Genomic DNA, 19906 nt, shown 5'->3' on the forward strand with positions numbered 1-19906 from the left:
GTATTTTTAAAAGCTTTACTCATTCAAATAACTATAGCTAACTTCATTCAGAATTATTATAGGATAAAAAATAATTACTTTGTTTTCTGTAATTTAACATATTTTGTCAGTCCATGAGAAACCTCAATAACATCTCTGGGTCTTTTATTTATGTGGGTTTGATGTATATCATTATTTTCAATCTCAGTATCAGTCTCATTTCCCCCATTAAAATCAAATCCACTACTTTCATTGGCATCTAGTTCCAATTCACTTTCGCTGTCATTAATTATTTCATCTTGCAAACTATCTTTTTGAGCATCAACATAATATTTAATAGCGTTTAGATAGATATCTTCGGAAAACAACCTTGCTAAATCATCGCCACTTTTAAATTCATTTTCTTCATTTTTTCCAGTCCAATCAAAAAATGAAAAAAAACTCAATTTTTTGATTTGAGGAGGTAGGTCATTATAATCTTTTGGCCAATCGAATTTTGCAAGTACAGAAGTCAAGATAGATGTTTCTAATTTACTGTTGTTATTGTGGATTTTTGAAGTTTTTTCGACTTTAAAAATTTTCTTAATTATTTGAGATTTAAAATTATTATCATTACTAACAAATTCAAACTCAATTGAAAAGTCACCAATATCACTTTGTGGATTATTTAGTACATCCCAATTGATGTGTAAACGTTTGAGATATTCCAAATATTTTGAATCTTCTGGTCTTATATATTCTTCGAAATCTTCATTTTGTGTTAAAACTGTATACCAAAATTTTTCAATATCAGAAATATACCTCAGACGTTTTTGAAAAAAAGTGGTTAAATTTTTTAGTCTAAATATCTCTGTTTCTTTTTCACATTTTTCCATTAAATCTTCACATTCATATAGACCTTTCAACGATCTTATTTTTTGATCTTGAACTCTAAATTGTATGAATTGTAAAATTGGATAAATTGTAGGAATTGCATAATTTGTAAGTAATGATCTATTCTACTAGTAGAGTTTTTGGGGGAAAAAAATAAACTTACTGCTCTCTTGAAATCATGGCTATCAAACAATTCTACAGATATCTTGAAAGAGATTATCGATTGTGAAGAATGGGTTTTGGTTCTGAAGCTGGAGTTTTGAAAAGAAACAAAAAGAAATACTGTGTTATGAGCGCTGAGAAAAACAAAACTGTTGCAAGTTCAGTTCTCGCTCAGAGAAACAAATTATCGAGATCTACAGCAAAATTAGGTTTTTCAAAGTGTATTACTTATAGAAATAATATTTAATTAGCTTTGGTAGCGATTTTTCATTTTATCAGAATCAACATTTCAATAATTATATAATTTGGAGTTTGTTCCATTATTTATCACAGCCATCTTTGCAACATTCGCAGAGGTTGCAAGAAGTAGCGTTTTCTGGACAGCATGAGCAGCAAGTACAGTCAAAGTTGACATCAGCAGAAACAGGAACAGAGATAGACATTTTGGAATAGAAGTTGGAATGAGTTGAGGAAAGCTTGTTGAAATCGGTATATGAGAGCAGCAGATATGATTGCAGTGTGAGTGTGAGTGTGAGTGAGTATAGTGTGGTGATAGAGAAGTGTGGAAATATGGAGGTGGAAACTGGTGTTTATATATTGCAACTGGCACCAGCAATAAGTCGAGATAGAGAACAGTCAATCCATTGTTGATCAATCAACTGTTGGTCAATACTGTTGAGAGTGTTAATAGAGGGAAGTGAGATCCTTTTGACAGCCGTAGCGAACCAGCTCTGATTGAAGTGCAGCACACTCTGGGAGTCATTCAGATGTTATCAGACATGGAAAGCAAATAGCAGAGTAATGATGACAGAGTAATAATAGCAGACTCACCATAGCAAGCAGAGCAGGTTTGAATATATCGAGCAGAGGTGTTGCAGATGGAGTTTATTCAGAATGTTTCTGAGTTCGGTTTCTCAGAGGCTTTGGTTTCCCACAAAATATCCTCCACAAACCTTATTTGTGCTATCATAGATTGCTCCGAAAACGTTGTTGAAGAAGCGATAATGTGGGTGCAAGTAAACTGGCTATAGTTTGGAGATTGGAAGAGTAACATGCAATTATGTTTGCTATTTAAGATTAAAAACAGAGAACTGTTTTGGATTAACTCAACCATAATATGTTCTTGAGTCAAATAACTGAATCGAAAGCCAGGTTCAATTTGTTTGTCTGTAGTCCTGATTCGGTATTTCTGTATAAATAAAAAATTCGATTTCGATATCTTTACTTAAGCTTAAATATCTAGTTATTAAATTGAAAGTTTGCTCGCGATAGTCAGCAAATTCCATTTTGCATACCATCTTGACATGACTTTGGGGTTTATTTCCTAGAAAAGTTGGTTTTTATGTCCCGAACAGCATTGCGACAATTAAAACATAAAAGTTCTTGCAAAACCAAAACCAAAACCAAAACCAAAACCAAAATTGGTGGTATCAAATAGACCAAGAGTATAAAAGATGTAGATCTTTCAGCTGATATTTGAATTATTCCAGTAATGTGAGAAAAAAAACTAAGTCAGAGCTGTACAAAGGTTGAAGCATTGGTAGTCGTATAAATTGATTCTCTTTCCAAAGCAGCAAATCAATAAGAAAAGCACTGCGAAAGAGATCGGTCTAAATCTTAGACATATCTTCCTCAAGATAATTCTTCTCAAGATAGTTCTTAAGATAATTTTTCTTACGATAGTTCTAAAGTGGCATTTAGTTGATAATACATAGCATGCACAGTTCTGCAACTACGCTTGGATCTGCATTTATATACATACACATACACGCACCGAACTGCTGTTTTGGCACAAAGGCTCTTTGAAAGGTGAGGTTTTTGAGCTGGTTTTTGAAAGAGTTATGGAGAAATTTATGGAGAAAGTTCTGCAGTAGAGGTATCTTGGAAGAGCAGCAGAATCAGCTGCATTTTCTGGCTAAAATGGTGGTGCTGTGAATGGAACTCTCTCATAGGCCAGTTGACATTTTCCAATTCAAGCGATCACCAAACAATCACATTTTATGGCTTCTAATGTCTTTTGAATCCTCTATTATTCTGTAGAATTACTGGCGTTTTTGAAGCTTGTTTCAACAGAATTTTTTGTTTTGTTGCTGTTCAATCATACCAGTCTGATATCGAAAAATCGCTCTTGTAAATTACGCCCTTGATTTTTCACTCGACTTGGGCTCAAACTCTTTTGTTATTGGGCCTTAAAACACAATAGCAAACAGATAATCTCAATACAACACACAGTCTCCAAAATCGATAGGAATTCAAATGTAAGAGAGAGAAACCAACTCATTAAACTAGGTGTTTTGTTGTCATCAAAGATACTACTAAAATCACTCTTGCCAGTTCATCGAAAATAGGAAATAGGAAATAGGAAAATAGGAAAATAGGAAAATATCAAATACTAGTTGAAAATCTAAATATCAATGGATGAAGTACTTCAATAAACACTGCTTCATTTGCAATACTGTATTTTGGTTCTCCATAGATTATATTGAAACCAGATATCAGCTCTTAATGAAAAAAAAAATGCAAAAAATAGCATGGAAAATTTTTATTGAGCTGACAGAAACACTTCTACCATGCTGTTGCACACTCCCTTGGATATAAACATGAAGATAAATACACAGGATTACTTAGAAATTGCAATAGTGTCAATGAAAGTACGATATTTCTTTTGAGCTTGGAATTTTCTGTGATTTGAAGTTGTTGTAGTGAAAAGGAAGCATTCTGGGTTTTAAATCAGCTTCTCTGAAAAAAATAAAGCACCACTGAACTAAAATCTTGAACACCTTTCTGGAAAACCAAACACAAAGGAATAGCAACACATAAGTCCATCATAAATCATCACACATCACATCTCATTGTATTTCTTGTTTTCTCAGCTTTCTTTTATATTGCTTTGTCTTCATCAATTATTAAACATGGAAGTAAAATGCCTTCTGTTCAGTCTTGTGCTGATAGCTTCAACCTTTGGGGTTTCTTCAATAGAAATGCTGGTGAAGGAGAATATTCCAGATAATCCTCAAAGGCATTTGGTGCAACACAACAACAATAATACCAACACCAACACACTGAATCAATAATCTGGATAAGAATTAAATGCTGATGCTACTGAATAGACATCCAAGGGTTTTCAAGCAGCAGCAGTTTCCACTTCCATATTCTTTGGTTCCCCTTCTAATGCTAAACAAGGACCCACTCTTTGTCTTTTGATTGAAATGCACAGAATCATTCAAACTGCCATCAACAATATCATCATTAACTCTAATAACAATAAGATCGATTGCTATTTTTTTTTTTGAATAGAATCTGTCTATTTCCACAACCTCAATACTTTTTCTCTCAGCAAGACTATTTGGGCGGTTTGATACTAATTGTTTAGTCAACTATTAATATCATTGATTAATATCATTGTTTAGTCAAGTGCTGATATTGTTAGTCAAATCCTGTTAAATATACTCCAATTTTTGCTCTTTTATTGTTAAAAAAATATATCAAAAATGAATCAAAAATAAACCAAATATGCTCTGTAAAGAAATGATACCTTTAGAAATCTTCTAGACAACCAGCCAAAGAAATACTTCCAATATTAATTTCTAGATTCAATTCTGGTTATTAATTTAAATCTTTGCACTTTTCTGGATCACTATCGATGAAAATACCTTATAAATAAAATTTATTCAGTTTATGTTTAATTTAGAGAGAAGTGGAAATTTTTGTGATTGGATATTCATTTTTTGGTTCAATATCAAAGCCCAAGTTTTTCATTACTAAATCCTTAATCTAGTGTTTCTTGACCAAGCAGCAGTACATATGTTTGAACATTAGTGTTTTATCAAGCTTGAGAACCAATAGCTTAGCTCAGTCTAGTCTGTTTGTTGAGATAATCCGAACATGGCTGAATAGCTCTCTAGAAATTTATCATAATGAGTTTTTTCAATGGAGTACACAATTGACATCAGAAGAATGTTCATCTCAGTTAACCATCTGGTAAATTATATGAAATACAGCTACTTCTATTAAGAACTGTTTTGAGCACAATATGCCTGGTTCTTTATCACAATAACTTAATTCAATATTTTTTTTTTGGTATTTGAGACTGGAATAAGACTTATATTTTGACATAGGTCAGGAAAGAGAAACGACTTATTCCACATCAATTGAAGATATAAATTGAAGATATAAACAGCGATTAAGCTCAGTTGAAGAGAGAGATTCTAGTAACCTCTGAAGTGTGAGGTCTCAGCAATTGTCATTGAACGTTTTGTTACTTATATTGGAAGCAATTATACTTTGCATTTCAATCTAATAGAAGCAATTGTCTTGTGTTTTTGAAGGTTTGTATATTTCTTTATTAATGAGTTACTTCACATTGTGCTCCAACGAAGCCAATTGTTTTGTGATTTTGACTGGCAAATTTAAGAAGCTCGGCATGGAGTGTGGACTTTCATATATTTTGCCCCATCGAGGGCCCTTGAGACTTTTAGTCAGATTGAAATACAGTGGTTTGTTTGTCCAAGATTATAATCCAATGAGCTGAAGTTGAGAATTGCAGAGTTTTGGTTTAAAAAAAGTACAAATCAGTTTTTCATCATATTTATTAAGTCCTTACTTTTTTTTGTTGTTTGTTTTTTTGCTTTTTCGCTTGAAGTTTACAAATTAAATGAGAGCTATCAACACCAACAGATTCCAGCTACTGATGATAATCGGCTAAATTTCACTGATTGCATTCTAACAGATAATATCAGAAATAGAAGCTGTTTTCAAATCAATACTGTATAGACGCAACGTTGATTTTGACGCAGATTGACAAAGAGCTTGTTGCTTGATAAATGAGGTTTTAGGCTTGAGCATTTTTGTTGCACAAGAAATACCCACGAAAATCTCAATTGAATGATGAAAGGAAAAATAATAGCAGGTTCATTGGCCTTTCAGGTCCTCTTTTTTAGGTTCTCTGTTTGTTGTTTTACTCCTTATCTGACCAACGTACACATACTCAAAGACAAGCTCTACGTCTTGTTTCAGTTTTTTTCGATTATAATCAATCAAAAGCTCTTAGACTGTCGACTTCATTAACTATTTTCAGGTTATTTTTTAAATGATGCCTCATACTTCACAGTTAAGCAGCAGTGGACTGGATAGCAGACCTGATCGAAATGAGGCACTAAATCGAAATCAGAACCATTTGAAATGCCTGTATAAGACGTGTGTTTACTCCATGGTTGGTTTTGAGACTGACCATGAGAGACTCCAGCATTATTTCAGTGTACATCAGGTCAAGAGATGGTTTAGCTGCTTCAAGTGCGATTATTCATCTCCTTATAGAGCCAATGTTGAGCGTCACACCAATGTACACAAAATTCCTATGTACCAGTTTTCATGGAAAGCAGAGCTGGGAACCAGCTATTTATATCCTTTGCACGAATCCAATTTAATTCAGCCAACATACAAGTCAGTTCCACTCAATAGCTATAAAGCAAGTTACGTGAATAAAAGTTCTTTTGTTCCTGGTTTTGGTGACAATGGGATATTTGTCACGTATATTGGTGATTATATCAACTTGAATGATCGATGTAATTCAACTAGAGAACCATTACCCATATACATTGGTAAGAATGATGATTCAAATGATTTGTTTTTAATTTATGCAGGCAATAGTTTAAAACAAATAGGGTCTCTTCGAATTTATCGTGGTAATGATCATCTTGCTAGTTTTGATCAATGTGTTACTAATTATGCTGGGAGCTACAATAATATTGCTCCAAATATTGCTCCAAATATCACTCCCAATATTGATATTGAGGGTGGCCACTGTAACAGCTGCAATGGAAATAATGGAAGTAAAATCTCTGGTAATGATAAGAGATTGCCTGGAATACGAGAGTTATTTACGGATGCTGAACTAGGGATTTTCATATGAGTATTATTCTAATTTCGGTTTATTTTCATTTTTACTTTTATTTTTATTTTTATTTTTATTTTTGTTTTTATTTTTGTTTTTATTTTTGTTTTTGTTTTTGTTTTTGTTTTTGTTTTTGTTTTTGTTTTTGTTTTTGTTTTTGTTTTTATTGATATTACTTTTTATTTTTATTAATATTACTTTTTATTTTTATTGATATTACTTTTTATTCAGCTCTCAATTACATTTCTTACAAACAATGATCATTTGAACCAATTGTGAGATAAGACAACAATATTTCTAGAATATTTATTGATTTAGTGTGAAATTCCTTTGCGTTGAAGTTATTCCTTGAAGAAACTTTTTCAAATCCAAGTTATCTGATGATATTGTTTACGGCTTTTTATATTAAAGTGCAAAATATTTATGATTAATTTTGATACCAAAACTAGCAAACATTTTTTAAATATAAAGTTATGGCTCAATAATATCAGGGAAATGTTTTTCAGGAATAATTCATAATTGAATCGTTTCAAAGCTTTTAATCTCAAAGTTTATAAGATTTCATATTGGATTTCTAATTCAGGAAACTGTCTGGCAGAATTTATAGATCTTAATGTTGAGATATAATGAGTGGTATTGTTATCATTGAAAATTTTATTAGATTATTGTTTGAAATTTTTTGAATTATTGTTTGAAAGCCGAACTATGTCTTTCTCAGATACCTGATAATTCATCCTCTATACCTTACTAGAATTACAGGAAGTGGAAATTTAGAAAATTTGGATTAATTAAAGTATATAAAAGTGCAAATACAGCCATTTTTATTGTTGAAGTGGATAAACAGTAGTTATATTTTGTTTATTCGGCTTTCAGCCACAGTTTCTTTTATTTTATTGATTAGTTATATGAAACACACAGATTTTAATTTATTTAGTTAGTGATACCAGAATACAAGAAAGCAATCAAATAAATATCAATCATAACTAGATATTTAATATTAACTATCAGATGTTAGATATTAGATATTAGAGACTAAGCACTAAATATATGAACAAAAAACATTGTGATTGGAATTTCACATTTTGCAGATAAAACTGATTTAGAAACACTAAGCTGTAACTAAACTGATCGTGATAATTCTTCAGACATACACACAAAAAGTTTTATTATAAACTCCACCTCAAATCAAACTTCAAACTTCATTACAAGTCTTTATTTAGTTGATTCTTAAACATTCAGACATTGGAGTTATTATGAAACCTGATACCTTTATGTGGAACTTAAATCTACAATTCACTGAAATGAAATATTATAATTTGAAAGTTCATACATTCATATATATAAAGCTACTAATCAAATCAATGCCTACTCAAAGTAAATGTTAGACTTGTATCATTTGACAACCATTGAAGATCATCAAAAAGCACCAACCAAATGCTTATTTGGAGCATGAATCACAGCCATCTTTGCAACATTCGCAGAGGTTGCAAGAAGTAGCGTTTTCTGGACAGCATGAGCAGCAAGTACAGTCAAAGTTGACATCAGCAGNATCACAGCCATCTTTGCAACATTCGCAGAGGTTGCAAGAAGTAGCGTTTTCTGGACAGCATGAGCAGCAAGTACAGTCAAAGTTGACATCAGCAGAAACAGGAACAGAGATAGACATTTTGGAATAGAAGTTGGAATGAGTTGAGGAAAGCTTGTTGAAATCGGTATATGAGAGCAGCAGATATGATTGCAGTGTGAGTGTGAGTGTGAGTGAGTATAGTGTGGTGATAGAGAAGTGTGGAAATATGGAGGTGGAAACTGGTGTTTATATATTGCAACTGGCACCAGCAATAAGTCGAGATAGAGAACAGTCAATCCATTGTTGATCAATCAACTGTTGGTCAATACTGTTGAGAGTGTTAATAGAGGGAAGTGAGATCCTTTTGACAGCCGTAGCGAACCAGCTCTGATTGAAGTGCAGCACACTCTGGGAGTCATTCAGATGTTATCAGACATGGAAAGCAAATAGCAGAGTAATGATGACAGAGTAATAATAGCAGACTCACCATAGCAAGCAGAGCAGGTTTGAATATATCGAGCAGAGGTGTTGCAGATGGAGTTTATTCAGAATGTTTCTGAGTTCGGTTTCTCAGAGGCTTTGGTTTCCCACAAAATATCCTCCACAAACCTTATTTGTGCTATCATAGATTGCTCCGAAAACGTTGTTGAAGAAGCGATAATGTGGGTGCAAGTAAACTGGCTATAGTTTGGAGATTGGAAGAGTAACATGCAATTATGTTTGCTATTTAAGAACATAGTGGACTGTAGTGTCTTTGATTAACATTTTATCGTGAGTTAATACAAAGATTGAATAAAATCCCCGATTGTAATTTGTTAAAATGAGTCTTAGACTCTCTAATTTCAGTTTCAAATAAATCATTCTCATCTAGTTGATGGTCATCCAACAGTTTGTTTATGCCAAAATTAGTTTTTGTACAAGTTAAAGGATAGGAAAACAAACTTCAAAGACAAATAATTATCAATTATCAATTATTCCTCTGATATTCTTTATCTTAACAAAATGGCTTGATATACACCATAAAATTATAAGAACAATACAATACAATATAATAAAATTTGGACCTTGATAATAGTTTTATTTCAAATCAAACTATTAAAATAAAATTCCGCCACAATAGTAAAATTAAAAATGGTTTTTATTGTTGCCAAATAACTAATTCTCAGAAAATTTTCTTTTTTTTGTGCTTAGTTTTGTGCTTTTTTTCGATCTCTTCTTCTTTGGACTTGAATCTGTGTTGACGTCTTTGTTTTCAGGAACTTTTGGTTCAACGTCTCGCTTTTTTTCCAGAATCTGTACAACTTGAGTCGTGCTTTCTGTTTCTCCCCAGACTCTTCTTCCAATAGCACTTGATGTTTTTTGTTCTGCTTCCCCTGAATTTTTAAATATATCTAAATAGCTAACGGACTGAAATTTTCTTTGTTCAATCCTTTTATTCTTGTTTTTATTCTTTATTATTCTATCAAAGTTACTTAGTTTCCATTCAGATGCATCTCTTATAATTTTGATTTCCTCCTCTATCTTTTCGGTTTCTTCTTTCTTAGCAGCAGCTTGCATGAACTTCATGTTCATAAGCCTACTAGAAAACCCACTCATGTTAAATCTAATCTTTTATATCTAAGTTTTGTGCTGTTCTTTCGATATTATTACAATAGTTGTAGATTTGGCTGTTGAAGAATATTTTTGATGAAAATTATATTTGATCACGTGCTAAAATCCTAAAAAAATTCAATAAAGTGAAAATTTTGAAGAATATTCTTTTTCTTTTAGGAAATAGAAAAAGTTTCAGTGCCAAATCAATTGCAATAGGAATAGAAATAGAAATAGAAATGAGATCTGATTTTAAATTCTCCAATCTTTTGGCAACAGTTTATCGACAAGGAAATCTTGTTTTCACTGAAGATGGAAAGACTCTATTAAGTCCTGTTGGAAATAGAGTTTCTGTTTTTGATTTGATAAATAATGCTTTCTTCACCTTTGAGTATCAGCATCGAAAAAATATTTCCAGAATAGCATTGAATAAACAATCAACCTTATTGCTATCTGTTGATCAAGATGGAAGAGCTATTTTGGTTAATTTCAAGTCGAGAACAGTTCTACATCATTTTAATTTTAAGAATTCAATTCAGGATTTAAAATTTTCTCCAGATGGTCATTATTTCGCTGTTGCAGTTGGCAGACTTATTCAAGTATGGAAAACTCCAGATATAAATGAAGATCGTCAATTTGCTCCTTTTGTTCGTCACAGAGTTTACGCTGGTCATTACAATGATATATTATCCATAACATGGTCCAATGATTCCAGGTTTTTTCTAACAACATCAAAAGATATGACAAGTAGAATATATTCTTTGCATTCTGAAGACAAAAAAGCAGCAATAACCTTGTCTGGCCACAGAGATTATGTGATTGGTGCTTTTTTTGATAAGAATCAAGAAATTATATACACCATCAGTAAAGATGGTGCGCTTTTAAAATGGGAATATACTGCCAAACCAAGTGATGAGTCAAATTATACAGAAGATGAAGATGAAGTTGAAGATGAAGATGAGCATAATAGCGGTGGTAATAGTAGTATAAATGGTCAAAACAATCAACAGAAACAAGATTTAACCAATAAAAAAATGAATTGGAGAATAACATCGAAAAATTACTTTTTTTCTGATTCTAAAGTAAAATGTGCAACTTATCATTCTCAATCGGATATATTGGTTGTCGGTTTTAAAACTGGTGAATTTAGGATATACGAAGCATCTGAATTCATTTTGATACAGCAGCTTTCTATGGGTCAAAATGCAATAAATAGTGTCAATGTAAATTCTTCTGGTGAATGGCTAGCATTTGGTTCTTCCACATTAGGTCAGCTATTGGTTTATGAGTGGAAGTCTGAATCTTATGTATTAAAACAGCAAGGCCACTTTGATTCAATGAATTGTGTTTGTTATTCTCATGATGGGTCAAAACTTGCAACAGCTTCAGATGATGGCAAAATCAAAATATGGGATGTTCAATCGGGGTTTTGCCTAAATACTTTTAGTGAACATACTAGTGCTGTTACTCAAATTCAATTCAGTAAAAAAGGAAATGTCCTCTTTTCGTCTTCTTTAGATGGAACTGTTAGAGCATGGGATATTATTCGTTACAGAAACTTTAGAACCTTCACCACCAATGATAGAGTTAAATTCACATCATTAGCTGTTGATCCCTCTGGAGAAGTTGTTTGTGCTGCCTCCGAAGATACATATGAAATATATGTTTGGTCAGTACAAACATCCCAAATATTGGAAACTTTAGCAGGTCATGAAGGTCCTGTGTCATACTTAGCATTTGGAAGTGAGAATTCTTCTGTTTTAGTGAGTGCAAGTTGGGATAAGACTATAAGAATTTGGAATATATTTTCGAGATCTCAACAAGTTGAGCCTTTTCAACTATATGCTGATGTACTAGCATTAGCCATGAGACCTGATTCTAAACAGGTTGCAGTTTCCACAATTGATGGCCAAATATCTTTTTGGGATATTGAAAATGCAAAACAAGTTGGAAATATTGATATTAAGAATGACGTTATTAGTGGGAGATATCTTGAAGATAGGTTCAATTCTAAAAATTCTGCTAGATCCAAGTATTTTTCAACAATAAACTACTCATTTGATGGGTCAGCTTTAGTGGCTGGCGGAATAAACAATTCAATATGTTTATATGATATTAATAATGGGGTTTTATTAAGACGATTCAAAGTTTCTGAAAATATGAGTTTAAACGGTACTTTGAAGATGCTTAATAGTAGTAAAATAACAGAAGCTGGAATCAGTATTGACTTGATTGATAGAGATGGTGAAAATTCAGATTTGGATGACAGAATAGATAATGCTTTGCCCGGATCCTCAAGAGGAGGTGCAGATCCATCACTAAGAAATGTTCGACCTGAAATTAGAGTGATGTCTATTCAATTTTCTCCTACCTCTAGTTCTTTTGCTGCTGCTTCAACTGAGGGATTACTTATTTACTCAATTGATTCCAAGGTTATATTTGATCCTTTTGATTTAGATATTAATATTACGTCGACTGAAATATTGAAACAGTTGAACGACAAAAAGTTTTTAATCGCTCTAGTAATGGCAATTCGTTTAAACGAAAACCACTTGATATTAAAGGTTTTTGAACACATTCCATTTAGTGATATCAGATTAATATTGCAAGATTTTCCTGAAATATATCTTCCTAAGTTACTAAAATTTTTATCAGAGTTCACAATTGATTCTCAGCATATTGAATTTAACTTGACATGGTTGGTGGAAATACTCAATATTTATGGCAAATTCATTCACAACAATAAGTCTAAATATCAAAGCTCGTTGAGATTGATTCAAAGGTATATTGAAAGGACTGCGAGAAAAATAGTAGAAACATCTAAAAGAAGCCAATATTTATATGAATTTATTAGAACAACCAAATATAATAAGGATACAATCAAATTAAAAGAAGATGCCTTTAATTATGATGGAACCGCTGATGATGAATCTATCCACAGTGTAAATGAAAGTGATGAGGAAGGTGAATGGCTTGGTCCTGAATTAAATGCAAAAGCCAATAAAAATTATTTTTCTAACCTTGATTCAGATAGTGAATAAATCATAGAATTTTCTGTAGCAAAATCTATGTCATACCTTTTATAGAAGTTTATATACTATTGGTATTGATTTTAGGCTGCAGAGCAGGTTTACAGTTTTGCTGTCAAAATCAAGCTTGAACATGAACCCACACAAAATATCAAGTTCTGGTAGGCTTCAAGTGAAAGCGAATTTAATCGCTAATCGGCTTTGTTGATTATGAAGCTGGAAGTAGTGTCAAAAGCACAATACTGTAGAAAAATCAAATAATTGTTTAAAAGTGCTGATGTTTTTATTAGCACTATCAAGCTTGCTGCTCGTTATAATCAAGCTTTCCTTTCGTCATAAACTTCAAGATTAACTAAAATCAATTTTCTAAACAAACCAAACAAGATGGGCGATACAAATGATCAAAAAGTAATCAATACTTTTGCAAAAATAATGCAGAACTCTACAGAGAACATATATAATATAATCCCAGCTCATAGAAAGAGCTCGAGAGTTTATGATGGTCCCACCAAAAAAAGAAAAAACAATTCAATATGAAATTGTATCAAACTGATAATCTATCAAGAGATTCAAACGAAAACTCTCCAGCAAAAACAGCTTTATTTGCAATGTTGCCCAATCCCAACGAGATCATGCTACCAGTTGAGGACACAAAAATTGACAGCAAATCAAATGCTGATGATATAAACAATGATGCAGACGAATTAGAGGTACCAACAAGCATTTATGGGTTAACATCATTGGAGACACCATCGAGTTCAATGAGACTATCAAAAGAAACATTAGCACAGGCAAAACTATCAAAAGCGAAACCATCACAAATAACACTCTCAAACTCATAGTGCTACAACGATATCATTAACCATCTCCATGAACTTTTACCAGAATCTACTTCTATTGAAATTGATGATTCAACCATAATTAACAATTCGTGCAAACAATTAAAATCTGTGCTAAGATCTGAAATACATGATAACAACAACGATACATTTCAAGCAATTAAAAGATTTGAGAACTCCAAAATCATATCGAGCATGATTTGATGGCAAAACTTGGAAGCCTTTGTTTTATTCTTGAATTGGGCTTGTTTGATGATATTACTTATCATCCTTATTTCAAACTGAGCGATAAAAACAATTATGTTTGTGATGGTTGTTTTAAAGATAATTATAGATAACGAGCTTATCATGTTGCTAATTGGGGTTAAAATAGGTGATCCAATAAAGAGGATGTTTCAATACATTCAATAGCAACATGTTATTTCCTCATCAGATGATGTTGCAACAAGATACAATCTCCAGTTTGTTGACCATCAAATCGCATTAAAAATTCTTAAGACAGCTGCTGCTTATATCGCACTTTCAAACCGTAATTGATTTATGTTTTTTGATCACTTCGAAACTGTTTTGCTACAGATCCACCCCATTGATAAATTAAAAATAAAATCAAATATCATCAATTTCTCAGAATTCAATTCTTTCAAATTCGACTGTTTTATAGTAAATCGATCTTCCAAGGTAAGCTTATCAATTTTATTAGCCTGGTGTTTATCTCAAAACAACCATTGTAAAATTGATGGCGAATCTTCATTAAAAGAGATACAATATAACAAAAACAGAGAATGGTTACAAATTATCAAATTCAATTCTTATTATTATTCCAATTGCAAATACCAATCCAATGAAAATGCAGATTTTACGAAAATTCCAAAAAATATCATCTAATGAAGTGAGATTTATCAAATTTTCTGCTCTGACCAAATACTGGTCGCAAATATTTGAAACCTCGAATTCGTTTCATCCCAGTTTGGAATAATCACAGACATTGATCAGGAAGTGATTAAAGTGTATGATCCCCAATACATACCTTTTGATAATCTTGTAAGTATAAAAATGAGAAAAAATGCAATTCAAACATTCGAAAGCTTTTATAAAATATATTTAAAGAAATTTATTATTGAATTAGAAATCTATAATCGAATGAAAGATAACCAAGCCAAATTTCTTCCTAAATTATTTTGTCATGGTTTTCTTGATGGTTCGCATACATTTAACACTAAAGTTTATAAAATGTTTAGACCCTTCATTTTGATGGAATATTTAAAACATGACAAAAACTTCATCAAAAATGGTAATGTTAAAGAAATACTTGCTAAAGAACTAGAAATCCTAGAAGAATTTCATAAACAAAATGTCATTTTAGAGGATATAAAACTCTCAAATATTATCATAAATTTAGCTTCAAATGGAGAGCTCTCAAAAAAATTTTCATTGATTTTGGATTTTTCAAATATTTCGATGGCCTCCAATAATATTTTATCTTAAATACTGATTCAAAAGATAAAGTTACAGTCCCTTTAAAGTTAATAGACATTAATGCTCTCAGAAATGTCTTTGGATTCAAAATATCCCTTATCTCAGCAAACTCAGTTATCAAAAAAAAGGAAATTGTGTTATAAAATCTCCTCAGAATACTGTTTTTTTCTTTTATATATAACAACAATAAAATTATTTCCAGTTTGGTTGGTTTAAGTTTTCCGATACATCTCCAAACACTTGGTATTTTTCACCTTTTTTGTACGCATTCAAATAATCGGGAAAAATACTATTTAGGTTGTGTTTGATTGAATTCATGTATTTAACAATCACATCTTCATTACCATTATCATACTGATTAAATGAATCGCTGATATCAGAATTCAAACTAAGATGAGTATCATCACTGTCATAAAATCTTTGAATATTCGATGTCATAAGGTTTGAATTTTGTGACCGATTATTATTTCTAGTGATCTGTAGCTTTTTCCTATGGATTCCAATTGATTCATATTTTCTATAAATTTTCATTATTTTTATCAAATATGAATTTAGATCTGCTTCACTGACTTGAACTTTTCCGCTATTTGATTTCATATTCGCAGTAACATTCACGCTCTCTGGGTTTAAAATGGATTCTTCCAAATTCAATAATGTTATCTTGAATACATTTGACTTTATTTTTAAATCAAAAAATCGATTCGAATTATTAACAAAATCAACCACCAAATCATAAATATTACTTGAATCGAGCGATGTACTTTCATTTGAACTTTGGGAATTACAACAAACTAGCTTGTTTAATCTGGTTTTGATGGCTTGATAGTTACTTCTTTTAAAAATTATTCCCAATACCCTTAGCAATATGCACATAGTATAATTTAACTCAAAATGTATTTTATCTGATAAAAATATGAAATAAGAGTTGTTATTTATTTTTAATATATCTTCAATAATTTTCAAGCAATGGTATATCATCGAGTTTACCGATAACTTGTCAGCAAAAAGTAAAACTAGATCAATAAGATTTAAAGAGGGGTCCCGATCGTTCAAGTTTTCAGTTAATGATGGAGACACAAAACAAGTGGAAAATGAGTTTGTAAATTCAAAGTCACTATTTTTATCACTTTGGCCGTCGGTTGAAATATAGCAGTTATTTTTAATCCTATTTTTATTACCATTGTTGAAGCTATTTGCGCTCTCAGAATAATAATTAGACGACGATACTTTTTGATTCAAAAACAACCTTTCAATAAAGCTGGCATTCTTCTTGAAGTTCCAGCTGTATAGAACTAATAGATATCCAAAATGATAACCAAACTCAACAAATTGAACAGTAGGTTGCTCAAAAAGATAACCCCATTGAAGAGACCAGTTTTTGAGATCCTCCTTCACTTTTAAAAAGTCTTTTTTCAAATTAAAGTCATGTTTCAGCTTTTGATCTGGCTTTCCCAAATTTTTACCATTAAAACCAGTAGGAGAAAGCAAAGTGGTGTCAATTTCGTTGCCGGCACTATCAAATAAATTCTCGGCTTTATTAATTGGACCTCCAGAGTTGGTACCACTGTTATAATTAAAAATCTCATTTGAGGTTTCGAGATAATTATATATTATGAGTTGGAGAGATGTCTCCCCGACCATTCGACCATCAAAATTGGTCGAGAGAGATAATTCTAGTGATTTTCGAACTTGATTTAATCTGATTTCATCAAGGATACACATTCTTCCACTATGAATACAACTAACTAAATGGATAAAGCATAGGTGGTTCCATAAACGATATAATGTGAGCTCTTCAAACTCGTTTTCATCCGCAAAATTGGACATGGACGAAAAGTATTGCAGTTTATTATTTGCAAGTTGAGAGTAACTAGAGCCTTTCAAATACTCACCTTTGAGAAAACTGTTGTTATAGTTGATGATGGTTAACATATGCTTCAACGCTAGCCCACTTAATATCCAGCTATCAAAGATCAAAATACCATTGGTACTTAAACTTGAACCATAAATTGACAAAATTACTAGCGCTCTAATAAATTGAATGTCATTTGGTAATTCTAACAAGGACTTATTCAAATCAATTTTAATTTTATGTAAAAGAATTTTGTAAATTTTGGATTTTAGTAACGGATTTGAGAATTTCAAAGCCAAGCAGCAACAAACAGTTAGTAACAATGATGACGATGAGTTATTTAAAATGATGTCGATAATTTTTGAGGTTGATAATTTTTCCGAAAACGATAACCATCTCCCATATCTATTTCTAAAATCATTCATAAGAGATAATGCTTCAGACTGTGTGACAATTCCAGATGAAATGATATCTTTATCAATCTTTGAGTTATTTTTGTTGGCATTCAGACTGTCGTCTCTACCAGTCTTATGATTGAAAAGCTGGAAAATCGATAATGGCAAATCTCTTGGTTCAACAATCTGAGATATAATATTATAAGGAGACGTTAAAAAACAAGAAGAATAGCTAGTAAAGGACCTCACATTGTGCAAATATTGGTCAGGCTGTATATCATATATATCAGTATTATCTGAAAACAAACTGGCAAAAATGTTTGATGACTTTTGTTTGTGAGTTTGAGAAGCTATCGCAGTTGTGTTATAAGCATTGGTATTGCTGGAATTAGTTTCCAGATCATTTCTCAAATCATTTCTCAAATCATTTCTCAAATCATTTCTCAAATCATTTCTCAAATCATTTCTCAAATCATCAGAACAGTTGCTATTGATATTATTACTTCTATTGCCAGTAGCAGTAGTGGTGATATTGATTGAATTGTTATTGTAATTGTTATTAGAGCTTTTAGTTAATTGAAGTACACTCAAGATTTGATTTAGCTGAGTCTGAAGTGACTCCAACTTTTCTTCAATGCGTACAGCACTGGAGGAATTGATATTATTCAAATTGGAGGATAAAAAGAGAGGATTAGAGATAGCTGTATTTAAGTCTGATTTCATAGCAGAATTTGTGACTGAAGATAGACTTGAATTATTCTCACTGACTCTTGAAATATTTTCGGATCCATTTAAAAATGCCTCTTCTTCAAAGCTACAAGTTGTTCCCAAGGATTGGCATCTTTGACATCCAACTGAATTGGAGGGAAAGCACCTAGTTTTCTGACGACGACAGGCTTTGCAAGCTCTTGAAGCTCTTGTTGCATGAACATGGATTTTTCTAACAGACTGGTAGGAACTGTGGGATTGAAGTTGAGGTTCAGATTCAGATTGGGTCTGATGTGGAAAGCTTTGTGATACAGGGGAATAGAGTGGTATAACAAGAGGTCTTTTGTTAGCTGTGGAAGATGCATCCTTTTCGCTGTTCTTTCTTTTCTTGTGAGAAGTATAACCAATCAATTTGTTATTAATGGGTTCATCAGTGATTCTACTAGTAGCGTCATTTCTTTCAGTGTGCATTTCCATATCTCTATTGTTATCATTGTCATTACTGTTGGTATTTTGATCGTTTTCAGCACTTTCATTCATTTTTCACCACTAAACTTGATCTGATATATCGCTTGACCGAAGAAGAAGCCTAAAGCAATTGCTCGCCAACAAACAGGTATTATCTGAAAGATATTGCGCCTTACACCAGCCAAAGATTTAAAAATCTATAGCATTGTTTGAAACAGAGATCATAAAGTGATGAAGCGAAAATTGCTATCTTGAAGAACCTTTAAAAAATACAGCTCAAACGACTCAATGCAGCTATTTGCCGAAATGTGAGACACGACTTGTTCAAAACAAACAGAGTTTTGAGATTTGAAGTGCTTTGAAATAAAGAGAAAGAGAAATAATAATCACAAACAGTTGGGTAGGTTTTGGAGATGTGCTTTCTTGAAATCAATAGTGATTATTTGCTAGAGCATTGGGCAAATGCAATAGAAACAGAAGACTCCCTCCAAAGTCACCAACTATGCTTGATCAAAATAGGTTGCAATCAGAAAATGAAAAGGCGATAACTCTCACCATTTTACAAGAAATAAAAGCAAGATTTACAAAGAAATGCTTTATATTCATTAACTATGGATCACTAGAACAGCTGGATGATGTTTTATTCTAAAAGATTAAAAGGGAGTTGGTGCCTATAAAGTATTTTATAAAAGCAATTTGGTGCCATAAGATTTGCAAGCTTACTGAGACAAGTTTAAATTTTATTGATTTTAGATAATATTATAGATGATCTGAAATTGGGGAAAACTAGCAATGAAACCTTTCTATTTTCAGGAAATATTTTTCTTAATTTGAGAAATTTTACATTAAGTCTTTAGAAACAGGCCCGATAGTTGGTAGTTTATGCTTTCAACGAAGGTTTGCGATATCAGAATTTCAAAAATTTACTATTTACTTCAATATGTCAGCTCTTAATTGTTTTAGTTTTAAATTAATACTTTGCATTTTATTAATTTTTTTTGCTTTTGGAATGTAAGGATTTTGGTGAAATTTCCTGCAGAAAATTTTTAAAAATCAATAAAAGAATTTAGCAAAA

The 19906-nt window shown here is 31.9% G+C and overlaps 7 protein-coding genes across 7 annotated transcripts; 4 read left to right on the plus strand and 3 right to left on the minus strand.

Annotated features, from left to right (window-relative positions):
• Positions 1-8: 8 nt before the first annotated feature.
• VPS75 (Vps75p) lies at positions 9-1467 on the minus strand. Its single transcript, XM_020188872.1, has 2 exons — positions 1016-1467; positions 9-909 (listed from the first exon to the last, which is right to left on the minus strand). Exons 1-2 carry the CDS (start codon positions 1030-1032, stop codon positions 75-77), a joined length of 852 nt encoding a protein of 283 aa, XP_020044811.1. The 5' UTR covers positions 1033-1467; the 3' UTR covers positions 9-74.
• Positions 1468-6106: 4639 nt separating this feature from the next.
• Positions 6107-6925, plus strand: ASCRUDRAFT_72443 (uncharacterized protein; the record flags this gene model as incomplete). Its single annotated transcript, XM_020192073.1, has 1 exon — positions 6107-6925. One exon carries the CDS (start codon positions 6107-6109, stop codon positions 6923-6925), a length of 819 nt encoding a protein of 272 aa, XP_020044812.1.
• Positions 6926-9629: 2704 nt separating this feature from the next.
• ASCRUDRAFT_72444 (uncharacterized protein) lies at positions 9630-10070 on the minus strand (the record flags this gene model as incomplete). The annotated part of the gene is made up of 1 exon (XM_020192074.1): positions 9630-10070. One exon carries the CDS (start codon positions 10068-10070, stop codon positions 9630-9632), a length of 441 nt encoding a protein of 146 aa, XP_020044813.1.
• A 233-nt stretch (positions 10071-10303) lies between these two features.
• PWP2 (snoRNA-binding rRNA-processing protein PWP2) lies at positions 10304-13105 on the plus strand (the record flags this gene model as incomplete). Its single annotated transcript, XM_020190909.1, has 2 exons — positions 10304-11039; positions 11082-13105. The coding sequence occupies 2 exons, from the start codon at positions 10304-10306 to the stop codon at positions 13103-13105; spliced, it is 2760 nt and encodes a 919-aa protein (XP_020044814.1).
• Positions 13106-13626: 521 nt separating this feature from the next.
• On the plus strand, positions 13627-14136 carry ASCRUDRAFT_72446 (uncharacterized protein; the record flags this gene model as incomplete). Its single annotated transcript, XM_020192075.1, has 2 exons — positions 13627-13803; positions 13936-14136. The coding sequence occupies 2 exons, from the start codon at positions 13627-13629 to the stop codon at positions 14134-14136; spliced, it is 378 nt and encodes a 125-aa protein (XP_020044815.1).
• Positions 14137-14985: 849 nt separating this feature from the next.
• Positions 14986-15417, plus strand: ASCRUDRAFT_10107 (uncharacterized protein; the record flags this gene model as incomplete). The annotated part of the gene is made up of 1 exon (XM_020188520.1): positions 14986-15417. One exon carries the CDS (start codon positions 14986-14988, stop codon positions 15415-15417), a length of 432 nt encoding a protein of 143 aa, XP_020044816.1.
• A 183-nt stretch (positions 15418-15600) lies between these two features.
• On the minus strand, positions 15601-18903 carry ASCRUDRAFT_10108 (Zn(II)2Cys6 transcription factor domain-containing protein; the record flags this gene model as incomplete). Its single annotated transcript, XM_020188521.1, has 1 exon — positions 15601-18903. The coding sequence occupies one exon, from the start codon at positions 18901-18903 to the stop codon at positions 15601-15603; it is 3303 nt and encodes a 1100-aa protein (XP_020044817.1).
• Positions 18904-19906: the final 1003 nt, after the last annotated feature.

The sequence above is a fragment of the Ascoidea rubescens genome (assembly GCF_001661345.1).
Source record: "Ascoidea rubescens DSM 1968 unplaced genomic scaffold ASCRUscaffold_17, whole genome shotgun sequence".
Classification (NCBI taxonomy): domain Eukaryota; kingdom Fungi; phylum Ascomycota; class Saccharomycetes; order Ascoideales; family Ascoideaceae; genus Ascoidea; species Ascoidea rubescens.